The sequence below is a fragment of the Oncorhynchus tshawytscha genome, linkage group LG06 (genome assembly GCF_018296145.1).
Source record: "Oncorhynchus tshawytscha isolate Ot180627B linkage group LG06, Otsh_v2.0, whole genome shotgun sequence".
NCBI lineage: Eukaryota > Metazoa > Chordata > Actinopteri > Salmoniformes > Salmonidae > Oncorhynchus > Oncorhynchus tshawytscha.
The window spans coordinates 49,918,009-49,945,860 of NC_056434.1; the positions used below are offsets into that span (position 1 = coordinate 49,918,009).

The 27,852-nt window shown below is 43.0% G+C and overlaps 1 protein-coding gene and 1 pseudogene across 3 annotated transcripts; one reads left to right on the forward strand and one right to left on the reverse strand.

Annotated features, from left to right (window-relative positions):
* The first annotated feature begins 335 nt into the window (after positions 1-335).
* On the forward strand, positions 336-27,852 carry LOC112252665 (aurora kinase B). Of its 3 annotated transcripts, none has more exons than XM_024424105.2 (9): positions 19,496-19,660; positions 19,826-19,864; positions 20,125-20,209; positions 20,335-20,383; positions 20,510-20,701; positions 21,265-21,403; positions 21,681-21,829; positions 23,552-23,726; positions 27,099-27,852. In XM_024424105.2, exons 1-9 carry the CDS (start codon positions 19,631-19,633, stop codon positions 27,270-27,272), a joined length of 1,032 nt encoding a protein of 343 aa, XP_024279873.1. In that variant the 5' UTR covers positions 19,496-19,630; the 3' UTR covers positions 27,273-27,852. The 3 variants fall into 3 exon arrangements, with proteins under 3 accessions (XP_024279875.1, XP_024279873.1, XP_024279874.1); XM_024424106.2 differs by having other exon boundaries at positions 19,504-19,660; positions 20,513-20,701; XM_024424107.2 differs by lacking the exons at positions 19,496-19,660; positions 19,826-19,864 and adding an exon at positions 336-669.
* On the reverse strand, positions 3,758-10,125 carry LOC112252666 (annotated as a pseudogene).

Genomic DNA, 27,852 nt, shown 5'->3' on the forward strand with positions numbered 1-27,852 from the left:
CCTGGTTCCACAAGGGGGCAAAGGGGGGCTTAGCCCCCTCAGTTTTCATTTTATGTCCCTATATAAAAAATAGCAAAAATATTCAAAGGATACGTGAAAGGTGGCGCAAAATATGTATCTCCTCTGCGCTGTCAGGCCAATGGACAGAGCGTACCGCAGTGTGTAGGGTGGCTATGGAAAGCAAATGAGGTGGTTAGGTATGGCTCCTTTGGGTTTCCATAAAAATAATGAAAAAAACACTTCTCATCTGTGATAGGATAAGTGAATAACGTGATACGATTCTGTGTTGCACAGATTTGGATTTAGAAGGGCGGGATCAAGTTTACTGCTTCACTCAACTCTGCCTCACACCCCACCACTGAGCTAGCTGTAGAACAGTGTTAGTGTTATTAGCCTTAGCCTATTTAGCTAGCTCGAACCAGCTAATCTGCCATGATGGTTATCAGAAATAGGCTTCGCTAAAGTAACAAAACAAAGCCAAAAGGAGGAAAGCAATGAGCAGCAGGAGCATCAAACCATGAGGCCGACATCAAGCCCAGCAGTGATGATGCTGACGGGCTCCAGCTAGCGCCAAGTGCAGAGCCTACCCACCCTTCCCCAAGCTCTGCCAGGATAATGGCTCTACAGCCCTCTCCACCTCCGACTGTTCCTGACGAGGAGCCAGCCCAGGTTAGCCTAGAATCTTACCCTAGCTGCAGGTTCTGTTCAAAAACATTAATTTAATAGCAACTGGTTCATAGAAGAGTGGGTGGAATATTTGGTTACTGCAGAATTCAATATAATTCCAATGCAGGAATCCAAATGACGCCCCTGGGTATAGCTACATATCGGTATGTTTCATCATAGAAATATAATGATCAAAAAATGTAAATGCAACATGCAACAATTTCAATGATTTTAATTAGTTAATTGAAGGAAATAAATTAATTAGCCCCTAATCTATGGATTTCACATGACTGGGCTGGAGCACAGCCATGGTTGGGCCTGGGAGGGCATAGGCCCACCCACTGGGGAGCCAGGCCCAGTAAATCAGAATTAGTTTTCCCCCACAAAAAGGGCTTTATTACAGACAGAAATACTCCTCCTTCATCAGCTGTCCAGGTGGCTGGTCTCCAACGATTCCGCAAGTGAAGAAGCCGGATGTGGAAGTCCTGGGCTGACGTGGTTACACGTTGACTGTGGTTGTGAGGCTGGTTGGACGTACTGTTAAATTCTCTAAAACAATGTTGGAGGCGGCTTATGGTAGAAATTAACATTAAATTATCGGGCAACCGCTTTGCTGGAAATTCCTGCAGTCAGCATGCCAATTGCACGCTCCCTCAAAACTTGGCATATCTGTGGCATTGTGTTGTGTGACAAAATGAAGGTTACGTATATAACCACAGTTATGTGAGCTATATGGATCACTCCAATATATTGGTATCACTCCACGGCGGAGGGATACATCCGAGGTGTGGATTTACAGATTTACTCCCTTGTACACCTGTGTCACGGCTGGGGTCCGGCCCTATATATAGACCCCATGGCCATGACACACGTTCTCTACATAATTTCTGAGGCGCCTCTAACACCGTAGAGGATTGGAGTGATCCATACAGCTCACATAACCGTGGTTACATACGTAACCTTCTTTATGTTACACTATATTGGATCACTCCAATATATTGGTTTACCCATACCAGATTTAGCCGGTGCTAGAGGGACCTGGCCAGCAAGCGGTGAAGTCCCAGCGCGGGACCGAGACGCGGGGGCCGTCAATGTGGAAGGGGGGTCCCGGCACATTCCCCGGAAGGAGAGGCGACGCCCAGCACCATTAAATCAACCGCAGAGGGAGGTGCCACATTTACCCAATAGTACCTAGCAAGGGTGCAAGAGGAAGCCCAGCTGGCCACAGCACAGATATCAGTGAGGGGCACTCCACTCAGTAGAGCCAAGGACGCAGCCACACCTCGTGTTGAATGTGCCACCACAGATCCCAGCACTGGCCTGCCAGCCAGGCAGTATGCTGTTGTAATCGTGTACACGATCCAGAGAGAGCCTCTGCTTTGATAACCCAGCCCCCAGGACTCTTTCTCACTCACTGTGTCCACTCCACATAGGCAGTCAGTGCCCGCACAGGGCTCAGCATGCCGGAGGGAGACATGACATAAGCAGACATGTCGGTCAGACAGAAACTTTGGGGCTGAGAGATATACTACTCCCACCGGGGTTCATCCGGTAGCACTCAGAACTTTCCCGAAAGAGCATGGAGCTCACCCACCCTCTTCATGGAAGTAATCGCTACCAAGAAAACCACCTGTATATAGAGGAGTTTCAGGGAGGCAGACTCCCAACGGTTCGAAAGGCGGCTTTGCCAAAGCTGCTAAAGACCGCATCCAGATCCCAGCTCGCCATTGAGTGGGTCGTAGCTAGACGAAGGCGACGAACCCCCTTCATAAACCTGGAGACCAAGGGATGGTGCTCCTCTGGTCTGTCCATCCACCCCACACGGCAGGCAGATATAGCGGCCAAATACCCTCTCAGTGTACAGGCTGCCAAGCCTTCATCCAAGTGAGACTACAGGTATTGGAGGACATACTGCAAGACAAGGGGCTGGCCATGTCGCCAGCTGCAAACAGCCAGTGAGAATACTTCCACGCAAGATATTACACTTACCAGTGACTTACCAAGTGAACTTCAGAAAGTTTGTACCTCAAACCATAATGAAAGAGAGCGTGTGCTGCGGCCATGGGGTCTATATATAGGGGTGGACCCCGACCGTGACACAGGTGTACACGAGAGTAAATCTGCAAATCCTCACCTTGGATGTATCCCTCCGCCGTGGAGTGATACCAATATATTGGAGTGATCCAACATAGTGAAACATAACTGCACACTTTAGAGTGGCCTATTATTGTCCCCAGCATATCGTGTACCTGTGTAATGATCATGCTGATTAATAAGCTTATTGATATGCCACATGTCAAGAGGATGGATTATCTTGGCAAAGGAGACATGTTCACTAACAGGGATGTAACCCATGTTGTGCACAAAAGTTGAGAGAAATAAGATGTTTGGGCATTTGGAAAAATTCTGGGATCTTTTATTTCAGCTCATGAAACATCGGACGAACACTTTACATGTTGCGTTTATATTTTTGTTCACTATAGATACGTCCTATTATGTTTTTTTGTGGATGTAAATGAAACTACTTATTGGAAACATGTTTATGGTAGGCTGGCATTGCGTAATTCATTTACGTGGATGATCCGAATTTGATCCGTGTTGCTGTACTCGTGGTACGCATGGTTTTTCATGTTTGAAGCAGGCCTATAGGCCTATTTGTTTGACAAGACAACTGTGCATGGCTGCATCTCACTATAGAAGCCTGTTTTGGTTATTTTTATATTTTTACTGCGTTTGTTTACTGTTATTGTAACGAGCTTAAATACAGATTGTATCATGCCACTGGCTGTTTTGTTCTGTTCATTCATTCGTTTCTTATTCACAGTTGTGTCGGTATTCTAAACCAAACTGCTATTCAGTATTTTGGTTTGCATGCATTAATTACTAGGCTTCAACTTTCAGCATTTAGTTGCATTATTTTGGGAAGACAGCTGTATTCACATAGTGTTATTCACCTATTATAAACAACCTATCTTGTGCCCTATATTCATTACCAACACAGCCTTGCCTTAATGTGTAGGGCGCTGTTCATTGTGCTGATACAACAGAGCGCAGATAGCCTATTGATTTCGCACCAATAATCCCAAACTCACAACAAAATCCACACATTTTTTAACATTTTTTTTATTGAAAACAAAACTCTCAGTCTCCGGACTTGAGCCCTATTGAAAATCTGTTGTTTGAATTGAAGAGAGAAGTCCATAAGAGCAGGTGAAGCATATCAAGGATCTGGAATGATTCTTTATGGAGGAAAGGTTTAAGATCTCTCCCAATGTGTTCTTCAATCTCATAAAAAAAATTGACAAAAAGGCTCAGTGCCGTTATCCTCGCAAGGGGAGGGTGCTAGACTACTGACAATCTCTTTCTCCGAGCAATTTATCAAGGGTGCCAATAAATTTGGACCTGACTATGTGATAACACCCAATGTCAATATCCTATAACCAAACATCACATCCAATTGAGAGGGTAAGTATCTAAACAGAACAGTATAAGCACCTTTATACATTTTGCAAGAAATTCAAATGATTCAAATTCCTTTCCTAAATACACATCTTTTATGTAAACCATTTGAAACTCTCAGAGAAACCAAAATATTCAAGCATCTAACACTCATACCTTTCACAAAATTCAAGCAGATTACTATCGATGGTTTGAAGTGATATCCATAGATTATCTTCCACAAAGCTGTAGCTATGTGTAGGCCTAATTTGCACAATATGCCAAATTTGAAACTACTAGGTTTCTCACATGCTGCACAGTGCAACACAGAATCTATAGGTCTGTTGCAAGAGCTGAATAATAAGCTAAAGTTTATTAGCTAATAAGTTAGTTCCTTTTATGAGAGTCTTCTGAGCTCCTCTTTGACCAATATTACTTCTAGAGATGAAGTCATTTTTGGAAGTCATTTTGTCGCCACACTTCGTGTGGTGTCTTCAAAGTACCAGTAGTCCAAGAAGGTTCCCATCAGTGCATCATCATGTAAAATTCTGTTTTGCAGTCTTCCAATTCAGTGACTGAAGATGGTTAACACTCACTGACATGTAAACCCCAGTGTGGGGTGCAGCTGTCCCTGTACCCCACTGCTTCTGCTGGATGGGGTGGGAAGTGTTTATGGCTTATGGTGAGGGGCTGAGCTAAATGTCCAGGCCTGGTGGGATGGCGAGTTGTGGACGTGAAGGGTTCAGGATGGCTTGGGGAGCTGGTGGGGCAGCATTCTTTCTTTTGCTCACTCCCTCCCTCTCTCTCTCTTTCTCTAAATGGTTCAATAAAGAGCTTTCAGAAGTCTCTCTGGAGTGGTGATTGGCAGGGGCATGGGAGGTAAGACTAGAGGTCCATGACAGTGAGTGTATCAGCGTACCCCGGCAATGCTGCTGCTGCTGCTGCTGCTACTACTATTACTTGGCTGCAGCGTCCCCCTCCGGCCTCATGCTGAAGGGCTCCAGGCGTTCGCCCTCCGACAGCAGGTTGTTGAGCCTCTCCATCAGAGGGATGGTCTGGTCGATGCCCATCTGGATACGCCGCAAGATCATGGACATCTCGTTCACCTTCTGGATCTGCTCAGCGTACTTGGCGTAGCGCTTCTGACGGTCTTGCATGATGCTGAACAAAGTCTCCACCGATATGTCCATCTGGGAGGAAGAGTGAGGAAAGAATATGCCTTTCGGGCTGTGGTACACAAGTGACAAACGTTGTGGTGATATGGCATGTATTTCAATAGCCTAAAGTGCCTTCCTCTCCTCCTTTCCTACATCTGTGAGTTCAGTGCAGATGAAGGAAACGAGACAAGGAGAGGAGGCCACTTCCGTCTATCTATAGGGATGCAGACAGTTAATTACGGCATTAGTTACCTCTTTGATCCCCTTGACCAGGGCGTTCTGGTCGAAGGCCACGGCCTCAGAACACTGGTGTAGGTGGTCCTGGTAGCGGATGCAGAGCTGCAGCACCTGGGCATAGTCCAGCCGCTCCAGACACACACTGCTGGGGGATGTCTGGCCACTCAGCACACCTAGAGACATGGACAGACTGACCCTCAAAACACTGGACATTATCAGTCTTGCTTTAGACTTCATGGTCATAAAGGAATGTCTAGACCTATTCATACTTTTACACATTCTCCCAATATGATTTTCCTGGACTATTATGTAGCGTATTCAAACTTGTGTCTACTTTCTTCTCCGAATCTCTGCAATACTGTAAAGGCAGAGAAGAGGTCTAGATCCAGGTTAGAGGCCGTTGAGCTTACCTTTCAACAATGGCTGAAAAGTTGGGATTTCCAGAAAGCTTGATGACATCAGGGTCATTGTGGATGTTGCGCAATGACTGTGTCCCCTGGGCCACCACCACAATGTCATCCATTTTAGCCTTCTGCTTTGCTGGTGAGGGCACCACTGCAACAACAAAGCAATACATTTTTAAAAAATGGCCAACTCTAAGTAATACAAATCAAAAGTATTTGTCACATGCTCCGAATACAACAAGTACCGTGAAATGCTTACTTACGAGCCCTTTCCCAACAATGCTAAGTTAAAAAGAATAATTTGCAAATAAAAAAAAACGGGAATAGTGACACAATAAAATAACAATAATGGAGTTAGAAAGATGGCTGTCAGAAGTTTTACAATGTAACAACTTTTAATCTACATAGTGTATTTCAAAACACAGCATGTCTGGGTGCGGTGAGATACACAATGGGTTGGACCATGTTTATCTCAGTCATTCTGAAAAATACTTTTTACTTCAAAAATTGAAATCAAATGATCCTCCATCATTAAGACAGCAGATGAATCAAATACATTATTATTTAAAATATTGAAAATTTTTTGGCTACAGAGAGAAACAAAAGAGTGCAATTTGTGTTGCAAGCACTGGAGATATCCAAAAGATGAAAAAAGGACAGGGATGTTATTGTGAGACGGACGGGATGGGTATGGATACGGTGTGAGCATGTGGGTCTAAGCAAGTGTGATGTCATTAATATTTGTTGAAATTTATGTACGTCTGAGTTGGTGTTTTTTGTATTTTTTTTATTCTTTATGTTGAAGGTTGCGCATTGAGTCCCAGTCAACGTCACGTCTATTTAGTGGATCTGTTTGTGGAATGTTAAATTGTCTTTGTACACCGAGTGAACAAAACATTAGGAACATTTGCTCTTTCCTTGACAGACTGACCAGGTGAAAGCTATGATCCCTTATTGATTTCACCTGCTAAATCCACTTCAATCAGTCTAGATGAAGGGGAGGAGACCGCTTAAAGAATCCTTTTTAAGCCATGAGACAATTGAGACATTGATTGTGTGTGCCGTTCAGAGGGTGAACAGGCAAGACAAAAGATTTGTGCCTTTGAATGGGGTATGATAGCAGGTGCTAGTTTCACTCAATAGTTTCCCGTGTGTATCAAGAATGGTCCACCACTCAAAGGACATCCAGCCAATTTGACACAACCGTAGGAAGCATTGGAGTCAACATGTGCCAGCGTCCCTGTGGAACACTTTTGACACCTTGTAGAGTCCATGCCCAGATGAATTGAGGCTGTTCTGAGGGCAGAAAGTGGTGCAACTCAATATTAGGAAGGTGTTCCTAATGTTTTATACACTCAGTGTATATATATATTTTTGTGTATTGTCTAAAATCCAAAATAAATGAGAAAAAAAAACATTTAAAAAACAAGGCTATATACAAGGAGTACCGGTACCGAGTCAACGTGCAGGGGCATGAGGTAGCTGAGGTAGAATGTACATGTAGATAGGAGTAAAAGTGACTAGGCAATAAGGATAGATAATAAAACAGAGTAGCAGAGTGTAAAATAGTGTATACAGTGTGAGTGTGTTTTTGTGGTGTCAATATGCATGTGAGGCTGGCTAGCCATGTGATTAACTAGAGGACCGAATGGCGCAGCGGTCTAAGGCACTGCGTCGCAGTGCTAAAGGCTTCACTACAGACTCGGGTTTGATCCCGGGCTGTATCACAAACAGCCGTGATTGGCCGTACCATAGGGCAACGCACAATTGGCCCAGGATCGTCTGGTTTAGGGGAGGGTTTGGCCAGAGTAGGCAGTCATTGTAAATAACAATTTGTTCATAACTGACTTGCCTAGTAAAATTTTAAAAATGTACTGTTCAGCAGTCTCATGGCTTGGGGGTAGAAGCCTTTTGGTACCAGACTTGGCGCTCCGGTCCAAACACACCAACACATTTGTGAAGAGCGCTCGACAATGCCCTCTTCCCCCTCAGGAGGTTGAAAATATTTGGCATGGGCCCTCAGATTTGGTACCACAGTACCACTTGCTGTACGGTAGCAGAGAGAACAGTCTATGACTTGGGTGGCTGGAGTCTTTTGACCATTTTTAGGGCCTTCCTCTGACACTGCCTGGTATAGAGGTCCTGGATGCCAGGGAGCTCGGCTCCTGTGATGCATTGGGCCATATGCACTACCCTCTGTAGCGCCTTGCGGTCAGATGCTAAGCAGTTGCCATACCAAGTGGTGCTGCAGGCAGTCAAGATGCACTCTACTTTGAGGATCTGAGGTGACATGCCAAATCTGTTCCGCCTCCTGAAGGGGAAGAGGCAGTCATGCCCTCTTCTTGACTGTGTTGGTGTGTTTGGACCATGATAGGTCCTTAATGTGGACACAGAGAAACTTAAACCTCTCGACCCTCTCCACGACTGCCCCGTCATGCCTGTCGATGTGAATTAAGGTGTGCTCGGTCCTTCGTTAACTGTAGCCCACGATCAGCTCCCTTGTCTCCTTTTGTAATTGTTTTATGTTGAAAGATTGCCAACTTAGAGAGCTCCTAAACAATGACCTATGACTATGGGACCTGGTCAAACGTAATGGTCTACATAGCAAAAATAGGGTCATTTGGGACACATCATAGGTCACCCTGCTAATATGAAACACTGTCGTTTTGTAGTTTACATCCTGCAAATACCATTTTTTTCAGTATCCTATGTGTAAAAGAGGGCAATGAATAATGTAGGGTAGGAACTTTGCGAGTCACCTACTAGACCGACAATGCGTGTCCTCCCTTACCCGAGGTGCTGTAGTCAGAGTGCTTGTGCTCAGAATCACCACTTTGCTCGGCCCCCATCGTGTCGGTTATCCTATGGCTTCAATTCACCACCTCAGGAGACCTAAATCCAAACAGTTAAGTTATCAAGCTAACGTTAGCTGTACCACGCAAACAGACGGTTGAATGATAAACAAGCTCCGCTAGCTAACTTAGCTAGCACATCTTAGCTTAGTTAGCTTTTTCTTGCTCTATTAGACCGCGTATGTTCGATTTCTATGAGATCTTTACCGTCATGATGCTGTCATGATTTAGCAAAACGATATTTAACTTAAGTAAATGATGCTAACAAACTTTAAAGACAGCTAGCGTTTCCCGAGCTAGCTACTTCTGTAAACAAACGTTCTCTTCTTCACTAGAAGTCTGCAAGCAACACAAACGATGTTTCTTCTGTGGGTTTTATGGCGGACCCAAAAAGGTGTATTGCCGCCACCATCTGGACGGGTTGAAACCAAAACAAGGTAAAAAGAAAATACATACGTGATGGGGACACTAAAATAATCAGACAAAATAAAACTCCCACTTTTCCCAAGTGTCCATTACTCCCTTCTCAAGAGGGTGATACGGCTTGTGACAATATTCCATGTAACTCCGTCGCGAAAAATATTTCAGCCCCAGGAACCGCTCCACCGATTCCACAATGATTTCTATCTTCCTGGACCTTCTCTCCACCTTGGCAGTGCCATTTATCACCATAACTATAAAAGGCCACCAAGTCCACCTTCCTAACCTTTAAAATGTCAGGATCCTGCTGGTGAAACGCAACCCCTGCAGCCTGCAGTAAAGGCCTATCCACCACCATTGCCTCTTCAAGTGCACCATTCAAACCCTCAACCCTTTTAACAGTTGCTGCATATGATATGCTCTGGATAGCCCTGACTTTGTCCACCTCATTCTCTTTCATCCATGTTGGGGAATCAAAACACGTAGCTTCATGGTTCCCACCACAATCGCAAAATGTCACATTTTCCCCACTTTTAAAACACATTACATGATATTTTCCACAACTTGGACATCTCCTTTCTACAAACACTTGAAACATGACCAACAACTTTACAATGATCACACTGCATTGGTCTTAGTTTATATACCCCAACTGCACTTGAGTAGAGAGACTCCATATCAAAAAACAAATGAACAGATACTCTTCACGTTTTCACCATTCACCACACGATTCATTCGACGTGCATCAATCGCTCCAGAAATGTTTTTAATCTCTTCACAATCGACTTCCGACGAGACACCAGATATAACCCCCTTGAGGGGTGCCCTGTTCCAAGGAGACGCACACGACTCATCAAATCGGGGGAGACGCAACGCACGTTCCTTCTGTTCCGCAGAAGCAGAAAACAACCCAAACATGACAGCCTTCACTTTACCCAGCACGCTCTCCTTCTTCTTTGGTTGGGTTTATCGGCGGTTGGCATCCAACGTTTTTGTGCATTACCGCCACCTACTGTACTGGCGTGCGGGCCAGAGACAGGGAGAAACGAAATCCAACCTGCCAGCCCCGTTGCTCTTTAAAAAGATAACAAAATATTTGAGACTATATCTAATGACGTTCTACTCAATATACTTTTAAAACCAATTTCCTGTGTACCCTTCTCCCTCATACTATATCTCAGCCTCTCTCTTTCCCTCTGATACTGCTTACACTGTAGCAATACAGTACATGCTCCATGGTCTGTTTCCTGGCAATAATCACACTTTCCTGTTGGATGCTTTCCTATCACATTTAAAGTCTTATTCAACTGGCTGTGTCCCACCCTTAATTTGGTAAAAATACCCTCCTCTCTTCTGTCCCTTCCTACTGTCCTCCCCTCCCCGACATTCCTCTGGACTTTAAATAAATGCCTGCCCTTAGTACCTCAATTCCACTGCTTCTGCCATCTCTGTCCATATCAGGCTTTTTAGCCTCTGCCTTGCTCATTGAAACTATATACTATATAACAATATCAACATCGCCACTACTAAGTGGTTGTTTAGCCAGTACATCAACTGCCTCGTTCCCCTCCACCAGCACTCTCTCCACCAGTTTGGATATCTCAAATGTTTTCTTTCAAGATTGGTAACTGCTGCTCACTAACAAACCGTACTCCTATTAGATATGGAGGGGCATTCTCTTCACTGTACACTACTTTGCTCCATTTTCCATTATTTTGGACAATACTCAAATTCTCCTTGATTCTACCGCCATTAGATTTAGAATCCTCTTCATCGTCCTCTTCCGCCATCTTTTTCCTTTCACCGGGAAACACAACTCAGCTTCCCACAAATGAAAGAATACCATGTTAAGACTGGTATGTTGAGAATATTGGGCTGTAGAGAGAACTTTTCTACCTGTCTAAACTAAACTGGGGTTGAAAGTACTCAGTAGGTTCTCTACTAATCAAATGTGTGTATTTTTGGAGGGGGGGTGTGTCGTACATACCCAGCAACGCTTTGTTCTCCACCATCTCCATAGTCCCCAATGCAATACACTGTAATAGACTGTACATGGGACACATATTGGCTTGCAGACAGAAAACGTTGCAACCTTTCTCAGCTAAAGTAGGATGGGAAATACTCAGGATGGTCGCCCGAGTGGCACAGCGGTCTAAGGCACTGCATCTCAGTGCTAGAGGCATCACTACAGACCCCGGTTTGATTCCAGGCTGTATCACAACCGGCCGTGATTGGGAGTCCCATAGGGCGGTGCACAATTGCACCAGCGTCGTCCGGGTCTCGGGTTTTGCCAGGGTAGGCCGTCATTGTAAATAAGAATTTGTTCTTAACTGACTTGCCTAGTTAACAAAGGTGACATTTTTAAAACAAATATATGTGTAGTTTTGGAGGGGGACTGTGGCGCACATATCCAGCAACAAAGCTTTAAATGGCTGGGTACTATCCATGGTCCTGAAATAAATACACAGTCATAAAAAAAGAAACACAAAAGCTAACCTTTAAAAAAAAATCTAAAACAAAATCAAATTTGAAATGTAAATGAAAATTAACCAGCCTATTTGGACACACTTTCTGAACAGATTCTGTCATGCCAGGTATTTCTTAAGTGGAAGTAGTGTGTCCTTTAATTCTCTTTCATACAGACTTAAGGAATCCATAATTGTTAGATTTCATCTAGAACTGTCCAATGTGACTTTAAGTTCACAGGAACTGTCACATGCTCAAAACCCCATCAATTGTGCACCCGTTCCAGGCACATTTGGCATGACCTCTTTGTTTTGTCACAGCAGACTCTGTAATTCCTGACTCGCAAAAGACGCAGGAGACGCTAACACAAATTGTTCATTCAGATGTGACTTCAAAAGAGCATTATACCTGTCAATTATTCGGTCACTGAACCACTTGTCGTCATTGCTTAATATGTTATAATCATCTTAAGTAAGTGAAGATGGAAGAGTTTTGGTTGTCTTTAGAATTTGAAGTTTAGACCCAGATGAGTCATTTTTTGTGCATTTGTCAGAGCACAGATGGCTTTTGTCTTTCTGAAGAAAATGTAGTACCTTTTCACAGTATTTATTTTCGTATGATACCATATAGAACACAGCTTGATTCAATAATTATTGGACCTTCTCTAAGGTAAAGCCCACACTTGATTTTGATACTTGAGTGCAGTCGATATAAACAGAGCTTGCTATGTCGTGTGTACAATTTGACAAATAGGTAATTGTTTGAAAATTCTAAAATACTAGATTATTCTTAGAGGTGTATGTAATACTGTATATGTAGGATAGTTTCAAGCTCTTGGGTAAACAGCTGTCTACCTTCACAAGGAATGTCTCTGGAGCATGAAAGACATTAAAGCTTGACCTCTGAAAGTTGTTAGCATTATTACATGTTTTACTAATCTTGTTTTCTTGAGATGCCTGCAGTGAAAATAATTATTTAATGGCTCTTTCTGAAATGTCACTTGGTTCAAATATGATTTTTTACCCTGGCTATACATGGCTTTTTGCTTTGGCTGCTATTTTGACAGCATGAACTATGATTGTGGAGGAGATCATTGGCTAAGAAATTTGTAGGTAGCATTTCCTTCACAGAATTTTCTAGAAGGTCACACATCGCTGTTTTGAAGCCTCTGTTGAAGCAATGGTTGTGTAGCCTGTCCTGTTTTCACTGCATCCAACTGTGAAACTACTTTGCTGATTTGGACTCCTGATGTTTGTTCTAAGTAATCTTTTGTGACATTCTTTGAAAGTGGATGTTTTCTTCCGAAATGTCAAAACAGGAAAGGCTTTAACCTCAAGATGATTGGGGAAATAGTAACATGTTGGAAAAACATCAATATCGTAATCTGGCTCACAGGGATGTACTTGCTCACTGATAGAGATTCTGTGAAGTCCCATTTTTGGCAGGCCAAGCAATTGACCTGATGCATTTTTGGGACACGTCAAGGCTGGCCCCTTTGTGCTGATTTAAATGTTACTGTCACCATTAGGGTAATCTAGGTTGTTAACAGGTATGCCAGTCCATCATTGTTTACATTGTGTCTTTGTCTTTGTACATTTTATTTCACACTAAAGGTAAACACGGTAAGCAAAAAAAAAAGAACAAAAAAAAGTGTTAAATTGTTTTGTCTTTACAACTGATATTCAAAACCTATGGAGGGGGCGGAGTGAAGAGCCAGCAGCAAGCCGTACGACACAGTCCCCCTCCAAAACTGCACATATTTGGTGAGTAGAGACCCTACTGAGTATTTCAAACCCCAGTTTATAAAACAGGTGGAAAAGGTTACTCTCAACAAGCCAATATATATCCCATGTACAGTCTGGGGGGTGGAGAACAAAGTGCTGCTGGATATGTACGACACAGTCTCCTTCCAAAACTAACCATATTTGGTTGGTAGAGACCCTACTGAGTTTTTCCCACCCCACTTTAGCTGAGACAGGTAGAACAGTTCTCTCTACAAGCCAATATGTATCCCATATACATACCGTGTATTGCATTGCAGTGAATGAAGTGTGTGGAGTAAGGAGTCACCAGTACTCTGTATTAAACATGTTGCCTAACAAGAGACCCATTTAAGTATTGAGAAATTCCAAAAACATATATTTGTATTTTCTTTTAAAAAGGGAATTTCTTTAAATATAGCTGACACAATAGCTTTCAACATACCAGTATTTGTGTAAACTTTCCAAATAAATGCTGGTATAAATAATACAATATTAGATATAAAATACGTCAAATTATGCATTGCTGTGGAAAAAAGTTGTGCTAAAACAAATATTCCCCCAGTTCAGCATATCTATTTCTCTTATTTAAAAAATAAAAAGCAAATGCGGAAGTGCAACGTCAGCGGATGCGGTTGATTGAGACGCATCACATGCAAAACAAAACTGATATCTCTCGTTAAACTCACCGATTTTTACTGGAATTGTTCATTTGAATAATTTTACTGTGAATGTTTGACCAGCATAGGAAAACCATCTTCTTCTTCTTCAATTGCATTTTGGCGGTCCGCAAACATTAATTAGACAGAAAAGTAGAGAGGAATAAGGGAAGAGGTTTTACTCCACCCAAAATCTGTCCACGAAAATAAGACCACGAAGTGAGGAATATTTGTATGGAGGACAACAAGTGTCATTTGGTCAACAAAAAAATTGAATTGGTGACTTGCTACGCAAGGCTTATTTGATGAAATAAGCGTTTCGTAATGGTTAGGTTGTTTACGAATGCACTGATATAGGTGAACGACTTGGCATCTCGGCAACTTACCCCAAGTATTTACTAAAATAAACTGAAGTAAGTAAAATATATATATATATATATATATATATATATATATATATATATATATATATATATATAAATAAGACATAAAAATAACAAATTATTAAGGAGCAACAATAAAATAACAGTAGCAAGGCTATATACAGGGGGTCGAGGTAATTGAGGTAATATGTACATGTCAGTAGAGGTAAAGTCACGATGCATGGATAATAAAAAGAGAGTAGCAGCGGTGTAAAAAAACGGGTGGGAGGGACAATACAAATAGCCTTTTGGACCTAGACTTGGCGCTCCGGTACCGCTTGCCGTGCGGTTGCAGAGCGAACAGTCCATGACTTGGGTGGCTGGAGTCGTTGGCAATTTTTGGGCCTTCCTCTGACATTGCCTGGTATAGAGCTTCTGGATGGCAGGAAGCTTGGCCCCAGTGATGTACTGGGCCGTACAAACGACCCTCTGTAGCGCCTTGAGGTTGGAGGCCGAGCAGTTGCCATACCAGGCGGTGATGCAATCAGTCAGGATGCTCTCGATGGTGCAGCTGTAGAACGTTTTGAGGATCTGAAGACACATACCAAATCTTTTCAGTCTCCTGAGGGGGACTAGGCGTGGTCGTGCTCTCTTCACGACTGTCTTGGTGTGTTTGGACGATGATAGTTTGTTGGTGATGTGGAACCCACAGAACTTGAACCTCTCAATCTGCTCCACTATAGCCCTGTCGATGAGAATAGGGGCGTGCTCGGTCCTCCTTTTCCTACAGTCCACAATCATGTCCTTTGTTTTGATCATGTTGAGGAAGAGGTTGTTATCCTGGCACCACACTGCCAGGTCTCTGACCTCCTCCCTATAGGCTGTCTCATCGTTGTCAGTGATCAGACCTACCACAGTTGAGTCGTCGGCAAACTTAATGATGGTTTTGGAGTCGTGCTTCGGCATGCAGTCATGGGTGAACAGGGAGTACTGGAGGGGACTGAGCATGCACCCCTGAGGTCCCCTGTGTTGAGGATCAGCGAGGCAGATGTGTTGTTACCCACCCTTATCACCTGGGGGCGGCCCGTGAGTAAGTCCAGGATCCAGTTGCAGATGGAGGTGTTTAGTGTTTAGTCCCAGCAGTATGGTGTTGAACGCTGAGCTGTAGTCAATGAATAACATTCTCACGTAGGTGTTCCTTTTGTCCAGGTGGGAAAGGGCAGTGTGGAGTGCAATAGAGATTGCATCATCTGTGGATCTGTTGGGGCAGTATGCTAATTGGAGTGGGTCTAGGGTTTCTGGGATAATGGTGTTGATGTGAGCCATGAGCAGCCTTTCAAAGCACATCATGGCTACAGACGTGAGTGCTGAGTCGGTAGTCATTTAGGCAGGTTACCTTTGTGTTCTTGGGCATAGGGACTATGGTAGTCTGCTTGAAACATGTTGTTATTACAGACCCTGAAAATGTCAGTGAAGGCACTTGCCAGTTGGTCAGTGCATGCTTGGAGTACACGTCTTGGTAAACCGTCTGGCCTTGTGAATGTTGACCTGTTTAAAGGTCTTACTCACATCGTCTATGGAGAGCGTGATCACACAGTCGTCCGGAACAGCTGATGCTCTCATGCACGCTTCAGTGTTGCATGCTTCAAAGCGAGCATAGAAGTTATTTAGCTCGTCTAGTAGGCTCGTGTCACTTGGCAGCTCACGGCTGTGCTTCCCTTTGTAGTCTGTAATAGTTTGCGAGCCCTGCCACATCCGACGAGCCTCAGAGCCGGTGTAGTACGATTCAATCTTAGTCCCGAATTGACGCTTTGCCTGTTTGATGGTTCGTCAGAGGGCATAGCGGGACTTCTTATAAGTGTCCAGGTAAGAGTCCCACTTTAGCTCAGTGCAGATGCTGTCTGTAATCCATGGCTTCTGGTTGGGGTATGTACGTACAGTCACTGTGGGGACGACGTCATCAATGCACTTATTGATGAAGCCAGTGATTGATGTGGTGAAAATCCCAGAACTTATTCCAGTCTGTGCTAGCAAAACAGTCCTGTAGCTTAGCATCTGCGTCATGACCACTTCCTTATTGAGCGAGTCACTGGTACTTCCTGCTTTAGTTTTTGCTTGTAAGCAGGAATCAGAATTATGGTCAGATTTGCCAAAATGGAGAGGGAGAGTTTTGTACGAGTCTCTGTGTGTGGAGTAAAAGTGGTCTAGTGTTTTTTTTCTTCACATTTAACATGCTGGAAGAAATGAGGTAAAATGGATTTAAGTTTCCCTGCATTAAGGTCCCCGGCCACTAGGAGCGTGGCCTCTGAATGAGCATTTTCTTCTTGGCTTGGCTTATGGCCTTATACAGGTCGTTGAGTGCCGTCTTAGTGCCAGCATCGGTTTGTGATGGTTAATAGATAGCTACGAAAAATATAGAGGAAAACTCTCAACCTCAGGCGAGCAAAAACACCAGCTGTTATTTACAAATAGAACCAGACCGCCACCCCTTGTCTTACCGGAGGCAGCTGTTCTATCTTGACGATGGACCGAAAACCCAGCCAGCTGTATCTTATCCATGTCGTTGTTCAGCCACGACTCGGTGAAACACAAGATATTACCGTTTTTAATGTCCCGTTGGTAGGATATTCTTGATGGGAGCTCATCAATTTTGTTATCCAATGATTGATGTATTATAATAATTGATTATGCTTATGTTGTATTAATAGAAGGGAAAGGGCTATAAGATTCCTCCCCCACTACATTTATAGGATCCTGGACTAATATATATATATATATATATATATATATATATATATCAGTGCCTTGCGAAAGTATTCGGCCCCCTTGAACTTTGCGACCTTTTGCCACATTTCAGGCTTCAAACATAAAGATATAAAACTGTATTTTTTTGTGAAGAATCAACAACAAGTGGGACACAATCATGAAGTGGAACGACATTTATTGGATATTTCAAACTTTTTTAACAAATCAAAAACTGAAAAATTGGGCGTGCAAAATTATTCAGCCCCCTTAAGTTAATACTTTGTAGCGCCACCTTTTGCTGCGATTACAGTTGTAAGTCACTTGGGGTATGTCTCTATCAGTTTTGCACATCGAGAGACTGACATTTTTTCCCATTCCTCCTTGCAAAACAGCTCGAGCTCAGTGAGGTTGGATGGAGAGCATTTGTGAACAGCAGTTTTCAGTTCTTTCCACAGATTCTCGATTGGATTCAGGTCTGGACTTTGACTTGGCCATTCTAACACCTGGATATGTTTATTTTTGAACCATTCCATTGTAGATTTTGCTTTATGTTTTGGATCATTGTCTTGTTGGAAGACAAATCTCCATCCCAGTCTCAGGTCTTTTGCAGACTCCATCAGGTTTTCTTCCAGAATGGTCCTGTATTTGGCTCCATCCATCTTCCCATCAATTTTAACCATCTTCCCTGTCCCTGCTGAAGAAAAGCAGGCCCAAACCATGATGCTGCCACCACCATGTTTGACAGTGGGGATGGTGTGGTCAGGGTGATGAGCTGTGTTGCTTTTACGCCAAACATAACGTTTTGCATTGTTGCCAAAAAGTTCAATTTTGGTTTCATCTGACCAGAGCACCTTCTTCCACATGTTTGGTGTGTCTCCCAGGTGGCTTGTGGCAAACTTTAAACGACACTTTTTATGGATATCTTTTAAGAAATGGCTTTCTTCTTGCCACTCTTCCATAAAGGCCAGATTTGTGCAATATACGACTGATTGTTGTCCTATGGACAGAGTCTCCCACCTCAGCTGTAGATCTCTGCAGTTCATCCAGAGTGATCATGGGCCTCTTGGCTGCATCTCTGATCAGTCTTCTCCTTCTATGAGCTGAAAGTTTAGAGGGACGGCCAGGTCTTGGTAGATTTGCAGTGGTCTGATACTCCTTCCATTTCAATATTATCGCTTGCACAGTGCTCCTTGGGATGTTTAAAGCTTGGGAAATCTTTTTGTATCCAAATCCGGCTTTAAACTTCTTCACAACAGTATCTCGGACCTGCCTGGTGTGTTCCTTGTTCTTCATGATGCTCTCTGCGCTTTTAACGGACCTCTGAGACTATCACAGTGCAGGTGCATTTATACGGAGACTTGATTACACACAGGTGGATTGTATTTATCATCATTAGTCATTTAGGTCAACATTGGATCATTCAGAGATCCTCACTGAACTTCTGGAGAGAGTTTGCTGCACTGAAAGTAAAGGGGCTGAATAATTTTGCACGCCCAATTTTTCAGTTTTTGATTTGTTAAAAAAGTTCATACAAAGTAAGTTACAAATAACGTTAAAAAAACACACACAATGGCACAATTGGTTAGGAGCCAGTAAAACGGCACCCATCTCTTCCGGCGCCATCATCAGGACTCATCATGGATATAACCCATTTTAGCATGAACATTGCCATTGAGGGCTTCCACCATTTTAAAGTCGTCAACTGGGTGGGGATTCCTATAAGTTGGGAGCAAGCAGTCAATGAAGAAGAAAATTGATTACTTTCAATGGCGCTGCCCATGCTGTCACAGGCGCGATAATGGCAAAGATTTGTCCCCTATACATCTCTTTCACAGGAGGTTGGTGGCACCTTAAGGGAGGACAAGTTTGTGGTAATAGCTGGAGAGGAAATTGTGGAATGGTATCAAATAATGGCTGGAACGGAGCTAATGGAATGGAACGCATGTGTTCAATGCCATTCCATTTACTCATTTACTCCGTTCCAGCCATTATAATGAGCGCCTCCACTGATCTCCATGCCCGTTGTACACACGCATATCTGCCCTTTTATTGTCTAGAAAGGTCACACCTGATCTTGTTTCCTCCCGCCTGCCTTCTATATATTGAAGAACATGTATTTCTATTGTTAGAGCGGTCACTCGAATTTCTTGTCAACATAGTCTTTGAGAAAACGCAGGCCGATAGGAAGTAAAACGGAAACGCGTCACTGCTGATCTTCTTCTTCTTCTTCTTCTTCTTCTTCTTCTTCTTCTTCGGTGGGGTTCAACGACGGTTGGCATCCAATGTTAATGGTGCACTACTGCCACCAATTGGACGGGTTACTGCTGATCTGACCAATCGACAAGGAGTTATACATTTTGTAGCCAATCACACACGACAACACAGTGTCTTTAAAACATTGGCGGTCGAAGCAGACGACAGTGTAACGTTTGCTTTCAGAATTATCGTAATAACGTTTTGCTTTATGTCACATACATCAATCAGTATGATGCAGGTACGAGTTTAATTGTTCATTTATCAAGGTTCTTCCCACATTGCTGTTGTCTCTAGCTAATAGCTAGCTATCCAGCGTTGTTTGAGAATGACTTTGGCTAGCTAAAATTAGCTCAATGGTGGAGCTAACTTGAAGTACTTGATAAACTATTAAATATCTTTGCAGAATAAGGAGAATTGTGATCCTAAAGGGCTACATAGACCGGTAGGTTTTGCTACAAATATGTTTTCTCTATTTTTGCTTCCATCCTTTCCATCTGAAATTTGAGCGCGTTGTGTCTAACGTTAACGTAACTAGCAAATAATCTTGGCTAGTTAACGCTAATGTCCGTTTTAGCTGTCTAGCTAGTTAGCTACCATTTTAATGAATTTATTACATTCAAATGACAATTCAGAACGTTGTACCAGTACTGGGGAGTTGGAGGCAATTGGATTTAATCTAGGATATTTTTTTCTATACGATAGATGGCAACTCCAATGGTTTCTTTGGGTCCTCAGCGAGTTCAGATGCCCTCTGCACCAGACGCTACAGACAAAAAAGCAATTACAGGTACATTTCTGTAGCTACTATTTTTGCCTGCGGTGTTTCTATAACTTTTCAGATGCCACATCACACCACCTCAATATAATACACCACCACTTCTGTTGCAAAATTCTGTATCCCTATCTCCTTAGGTCCTGGGAGAGAGCTTGCCACGTCTTCATCCAGTGCAGCTCTAGCAAAGTGAATATTCTATCAAACAATACATCACCTGACACTAAATGTGTTTAATCTAAAATACCCATCTTCTTATGTAAAATATTTGTACATTCAAGTTGTGGCTTAGCAGCATCTGATCCTTCTTTTAAGCAGGAAATTCACCATCAATGACTTTGACATTGGGCGGCCACTCGGAAAAGGCAAGTTTGGGAACGTTTACCTGGCCCGGGATAAGAAGCTGGACTTCATCGTGGCGCTGAAGGTGCTCTTCAAGTCTCAGATGGAGAAAGAGGGCGTGGAGCACCAGCTCAGGAGGGAGATCGAGATTCAGTCCCACCTTAGGTCAATAGTTTTGATTTAGACTTTTATTCCATTTTTAAAGGGGTGGTTTCTGAGTCACAGGTTGAAACATAATACTGGAATGAAATGTATTTTCAATGGATATTTTGTGGAAAACCAGCCCTTTTGAATGTAGTGGTATGGGTTGATGTTGCCTTACTATTGTGTTTCTGCAGGCAATGTGGTGGCATGTTGATTACCACCAACATTATGTCTGGAACAATACCTGTATTGTGATTCTCGTTAGTATTGTGGCAAGGAAACAAAACAAGAAGGGGATTTAACTTCTTTAGGAAAACTGCCCTGCTGTTGGAAACAAACATCATTATGTTGTCATCCAGAGTCAAATTTATTTTCCGAGCTACAGCACACTATTTTACATGTGTGGTCTGCTTTGTGTTTTCATTTTTGCCATGGAAGAAAAAAAGCGCGTCCAAGCCCTAACCAATATCATGCAATGTACTTAATTTGGTTCACTTTTGAAACTGACCATAAATTCCTTTAGTTAATTGTTCCGATTATGGGAAAACTGAGATTAAATCCTTGCTCTCTCCGCCCTCCTTTAGACACCCCAACATCCTGCACTTCTACAACTACTTTCATGACCGCACCAGGGTCTTCCTGATCCTGGAGTACGCGCCGCGGGGGGAGATGTACAAAGAGCTGCAGAAATGTGGTCGCTTTGATGACCAGCGCACTGCTACAGTAAGACAGGGATCAGTGTTGCGGGCTATTTATAATTCATCTATTCTTACTAATCCTTAGTTTTATTTCACTCTGTATTTGCCCATGAACCCCTCCAATCATAACATTTTGTAACTGAAAGGTGTTTTTTGGTTTATAGATGCTATAATAATTAACTTGATATGAATATTCCTACAATGGACTAGTTTTGGTAGGTAGATTCATGAGGCTGACATGACTTTCTTAGCATTTTAAATCCATTGTAATAATCAAATATTTGTCAAATGTTCTTTGTCAGTACATGGAGGAGTTGTCTGATGCGCTGTTGTACTGCCATGAGAGAAAGGTGATCCATCGGGACATCAAGCCTGAGAACCTGCTGCTGGGATTCCGGGGGGAGCTGAAGATAGCAGACTTTGGCTGGTCTGTCCACGCACCATCCCTAAGGTGAGGGAACACTGAACAGAACCCTCTCCAGCCTAATATGTTTGCCTTCACAGCATTTACTTTTGGTACAATGTGTGTTTTATGTTGTAGGCAGAATGCGCAGAATTGCTAATCGACAAATCACCTTGTGTTCCAAATACCTACTCATTAATAGATCAAGCGATTGGTGATGTGATTCTTAGCCTCGTCTTCCTCAAATGGATCCCAGCAAAACAAACTGAATGTGGCCGTACTCAATATGGCTGTCCCCGACAAATCTTGGTCGACTGAAAGTCGTCTGATTTGCCACTTTTAAAATGTGTATTTTTCTATAGACAAACTGTTTGTAATAAAAATCAACTAAACTCAGCAACAACAAAAAGTCCTCACTGTCAACTGTGTTTATTTTCAGCAAACTTAACGTGTAAATATTTCTATGAACAGATTCAACAACAGAAAAACTGAACAAGTTCCACAGACATATGACTGACAGAAATGGAATAATGTGTCCCTGAATAGGGGGGTCAAAATCAAAAATAACAGTCAGTATCTGGTGTGGCCACCAGTTGCATTAAGTACTGCAGTGCATCTCCTCATGGGCTGCACCAGATTTGCCAGTTCGTGCTGTGAGATGATACCCCACTCTTCCTCAAGGCACCTGCAAGTTCCCGGACGTTTCTAGGGGGGCCGCTGTCTTCCCTGTAACGCACAGCATTGAGATTGCCTGCAATGACGACAAGCTCAGTCCGATGATGCTGTGACACACCGCCCCAGACCATGATGGACCCTCCACCTCCAAATCGATCCTGCTCCGGAGTACAGGCCTCGGTGTAATGCTCATTCCTTCGACGATAAACGCGACTCCGACCATCACCCCTGTTGAGACACAACCTTGACTTGCCTTATCAGTGAAGAGCACTTTTTACCAGTCCTGTCTGGTCCAGCGACGGTGGGTTTGTACCCATAGGTGCCGGTGATGTCTGGTGAGGACCTGCCTTACAACAGGCCTACAAGCCCTCAGTCCAGCCTCTCTCAGCCTATTGTGGACAGTCTGAGTACTGATGGGGGGATTGTGTGTTCCTGATGTAACTAGGGCAGTTCCCTTGCAGGGTCTGCCACTGCGAGGACGATCAGCTGTCCTTCCTGTCTCCCTGTAGCGCTGTCTTAGGCGTCACTAGTACGGACATTTCAATGTATTTTCCTGGCCACATCTGCAGTCTTCATGCCTCCTTGCAGCATACCAAATGCACATTCATGCAGATGAGCAGGGACTCTGGGCATTTTTCCTTTTGGTGTTTTTCAGATTCAGTAGAAAGGCCTCTTTAGTGTCCTAAGTTTTCATAACTGTGACCTTAATTTCCTACCATCTGTTAGTCTTAACAACCTTTCCACAGATGCATGTACATTGTTTATGGTTCATTGAACAATCATGGGAAACGGTGTTTAAACCCTTTACAATGAAGATCTGAAGTTATTTGGATTTTTAAGAGTTGTTTGAAAGATGGGGTCCTGAAAAATGGCTCCCCTTTTTCTTTTTTGCTGAGTTTATATATTTGCTACTGCCTGACAAAAAAAATCTTCCTCCACCAACATCAACCAGTCAAATAATTAGGGTCAGCCTTTGTATTCATTAATTCACTGAGACATGTGTTTCCTTCCTCTTCATCTTGACAGTCTCTTTTGTACATATGGGTCAGTCTAAAAACCCTATCACTTATGTAATTTGTTGACTTGCCCCTCTAGGCGCCATACAATGTGTGGAACACTGGACTACCTGCCCCCAGAGATGATTGAGGGAAAGCCCCACGATGAGAAGGTGGACTTGTGGTGCATCGGGGTGCTCTGCTATGAGTGCCTAGTTGGAAACCCCCCTTTTGAAACTGCCAGCAACTCTGAAACATACAAGCGCATCACAAAGGTTTGCATTTTTAGATGGTCGTTAACTTGTTGGCAGAGGCTGCGGATCTGACTTTTCCGAACCCCTCTTCCTAACAGCTAAAGATCCCGACGCTTCTGTGCATGTGCGAGATTCACTACTTTACACACAATCTCTGCTCTACTCTGTCAAGAACCTGCCATCACATTTCTCACTGTCAATCGTGAATGCTAATTAAAATTTTACCGGTGACTAGTCCATGCAGCATCTGCATACCAACCATTTGATCTTAATCAATTTCGTGGGGATATATATGCATTTAGATCTTGAGTTAGTGTTTTTGAAGTAGCCTACAGGGTTTTGACTGATGTGCAGCAAGCAACCATAGAGTAGCCTGTTCTCTACAAGTAGAGCAGAGACTGCGTAAAGAATCATGCACAGAAGCTTCAGGGCCTTTAGCGGTCTAAATCGCTGTGACCATATATTTTTCATTAACAAAAAATATAGTTTTTACTGCTGTTTGACACTGGTGGACCAAAAATAGACATGGATGATATCAATTAACTAAATGCAGTGAGTGAACAGAAATCTAAATCAAATCCATATTTGGTGTGACCACCCGTTGCCTTCAAAACAGCATAAATTCTTCTAGGTACACTTGCACAAAGTTGGGGTTTTTGTAGGCATATTGTCAGGCGTATGATTTAAACAATTATACCAAACCGGTGCTAATGATCATCAATTCAATATGTAGGTTGAAACACGATCATTAACAAACAGCTGTGTAGGAGGAATAAAACTGGTTGAGGAACAGCCAAACTCTGCTAACAAGGTGAGGTTGCTGTAGACGGATTACTGTCAAAAATCATACACCACGGCAAGACTGAGCCCAGCAACAAGACACAAGGTAGTTATCAGCAAGGTCTCTCCCAGGCAGAAATGTCAAGGCACAAGGCTTTCCATATGTGATGTCCAAGCTCTTTTGAAGAAGCACAAAGGAAACCGGCAACGTTGAGGGCCGTAGACACAGTGGTCGGCCAAGGAAACTTACTGCAGCAGATGAGACCTCATGCTTACTTCCCTTCGCAATCGGAAGATGTCCAGCAGTGCCATCAGCTCAGAATTGACAGAAAACCGTGGGACCCTGGTACACCCATCTACTGTCCAGAGAAGTCTGGTCAGAAGTGGCCTTCATGGAAGACATGCGGCCAAAAAGTCATACCTCCAATGTGGAAGCGAGGCCAATTGACTCAACTATGCACGAAAACACAGGCACGGGGATGCAGAGAAATGGCAACAGGTGCTCTTGCCTGATGAGTCCATTTGAAACCGTTCAGCAAATAAACTGCCTTCTGCTACAGCCAAAGGGCTGAACAGCGGTACATGAATGAGTGTCTGCAGGTAACAGTGACTCGTGGTGGAGGCTCTTTACAAGTTTGGGGCTGCATTTCTGTTTACATACACCTTAGCCAAACCCATTTAAACTCTGTTTTTCACAGTTCCTGACATTTTAATTCTAGTAAAACTCCCCTGTCTTAGGTCAGTTAGGATCACCACTTTATTTTAAGACCGTGAAATGTCAGAATAAGTTATTTATTTCAGCTTTCTATTTCTTAATCACATTCCCAGTGGGTCAGTCATTTTAAATGCACTCAATTAGTATTTGGTAGCATTGTCTTTAAATTGTTTAACTTGGGTCAAACGTTTCAAGTAGCCAAGTAGCCTTCCACAATAAGTTGGGTGAATTTTGGCCCATTCCTCCTGACAGAGCTGGTGTAACTTGAGTCAGTTTTGTAGACCTTTGCTCGCAAACGCTTTTTCAGTTCACAAATCGTCTATGGGATTGAGGTCAGGGCTTTGTGGTGGCCACTCCAATACCTTAAATTTGTTCTTAAACCATTTTGCCACAACTTTGGAAGTATGCTTGGGGTCATTGTACATTTGGAAGACCCATTTGCGACCAAGCTTTGACTTCCTGACTGTCTCGATGTTGCTTCAATATATCCACATTTTTCCTGCCTCGTGATGCCATCTATTTTGAAGTGCACCAGTCCCTCCTGCAGCAAAGCACCCCCACCACATGATGCTGCCACCCCCCATGCTTCACGGTTGGGATGGTGTTCTTCAGCTTGCAAGCATCCCCCATTTTCCTCCAAACATAACAATGGTCATTAAGGCCAAACAATTATATTTTTGTTTCATCAGACCAGAGGATATTTCACCAGAAAGTATGATCTTTGTCCCCATGTGCAGTTGCAAAGTCTGGCTTTTTTTATGGTGGTTTTGAAGCATTGGTTTCTTCCTTGCTGAGCGGCCTTTCAGGTTATGTGGATATAGATACTTTTGTACCTGTTTCCTCCAGCATCTTCACAAGGTACTTTGCTGCTGTTCTGGGATTGATTTGCACTTCGCACCAAGTACGTTCATCTCTAGGAGAAAGAACCCATCTGCTTCCTGAGCGGTATGACCGCTGCGTGATCCCATAGTGTTTGTACTTGCATACTATTGTTTGTTCAAATGAATGTGGTACCTTCAGGCATTTGGAAATTGCTCCCAAGGATGAACCAGACTTGTGGAGGTCTACAATTATTTTTCTGATGTCTTGGCTGATTTCTTTTGATTTTCCCATGATGTCAAGCAAAGATGCAGAGTTTGAAGGTAGGCCCTGAAATACATCCACAGGTATACCAATTGACTCAAATTATGGCAATTAGCCTAACAGAAGCTTCTGAAGCCATGACAACATTTCTGGGGAATTTTCCAAGCTCTTTAAAGGCAGTCAACTTAGTGTATGTAATCTTCTGACCCACTGGAATTGTGGTACAGTGAAATAATCTGTCTAAACAATTGTTGGAAAAATGACTTGTCATGCACAAAGTAGATGTCCTAACCGTCTTTCCAAAACTATAGTTTCTTAACAAGAAATGTGTGGAGTGGTTGAAAACTAATATTAATGATACCAACTTAAAGTGTATGTAAACTTCTGACTTCAACTGTATGTACGAAAGATATTTAATGGTACAATGATTCCTACACTAGCAATTTAGCAACCAGGAAATGACCGCAATTTCCACTAGGGGAAACAGCCACAGTCAGAACAGCTTTCCCAGTTTGACAACCGATACCTTGAGAAATCAATAGCCGAATATCACGTCCAGTCACAATACTGGAGGATAAGTTATACTATAAAACACCATCATTCCACTGTTAGTGCCAGAGATTGACATTTTCTGAAATTACAATGCAAAACTTCCACAACAAAAAATGTGTAGCACCTTTTTTAAGTATCTGCTATATAGAAAATGCTTTTATGCAACCTAGTTGTAATTTATTCAGAGAATGATTGATCAATTCATCCAGTAACCAATGCATAGGTATGAACAGTGATTAAGGACATCTCCCTCAATGTCTCAGGTGGACCTGCAGTTCCCCAAAGTGGTGTCCGACGGGGCTAGGGACCTGATCTCTAAGCTGCTCCGCCACAGCCCCTCCAAGCGGCTGCCGCTGCGGAATGTAATTGACCACCCATGGGTGAAAAACAACTCACGGCGGGTCCTACCTCCTGTCTTTCCTCTCAAGAAACCCTAACGTCAGTTGTTCCAGCCTGTTACAAACTGCTAAGAAACCCTAAAAGCACCAAAGAGACAAATCTATTCACGGTTCCAGTCTACCTTCTACCTGAGTGAGGGACTATGTCTTGCACTGTTGATTGGGAGGGACTATGGTGATATGTTTTGTTTCTTTTTTCCTTCCCCACTTTCAAGGGTTTCACATTTTTGTTACCTGGGAAATCTTCATCCACAGGGTTTAGAGTGGTCTTTTAACTTCTAATTTCTCTTTTTTTTTTTTTTTTTTTTTTGATCTGAGAGGGTCAGGGGGAGTTTGGGAAAACCTGAACTAGATTACTGTCATTTATATTTCAATTTACACCAAGAACAGGTTAAGGCTGCTCTCTACTGGTAGAAATGAGGAAGGCCATTGAGAATAAGGATGATTCCTTTATAATTCTTAAATGGGTTTCAAGAAGAGGATGTCTGTCTACTGACTAAAGTCTTTTCAGTTTTTGTACAGCATGTGTAAATAACGGCATCTACAAGCAAAGTTTATGTATCTGAAATTTCCTTGTGCAACTGTTTTGAAATAAAAATCATTCCAACTGTGAGGGAAC

Excerpts from the sequence above, each read along its gene's own strand:
- LOC112252665 (XM_024424105.2), top strand. The coding sequence starts at position 19,631 with ATGTCACATACATCAATCAGTATGATGCAG. Across the intron at positions 20,384-20,509 it reads TCCAGTGCAGCTCTAGCAAA|CAGGAAATTCACCATCAATG; the intron begins GTGAATATTCTA and ends CCTTCTTTTAAG. Across the intron at positions 21,830-23,551 it reads GTCCACGCACCATCCCTAAG|GCGCCATACAATGTGTGGAA; the intron begins GTGAGGGAACAC and ends TTGCCCCTCTAG.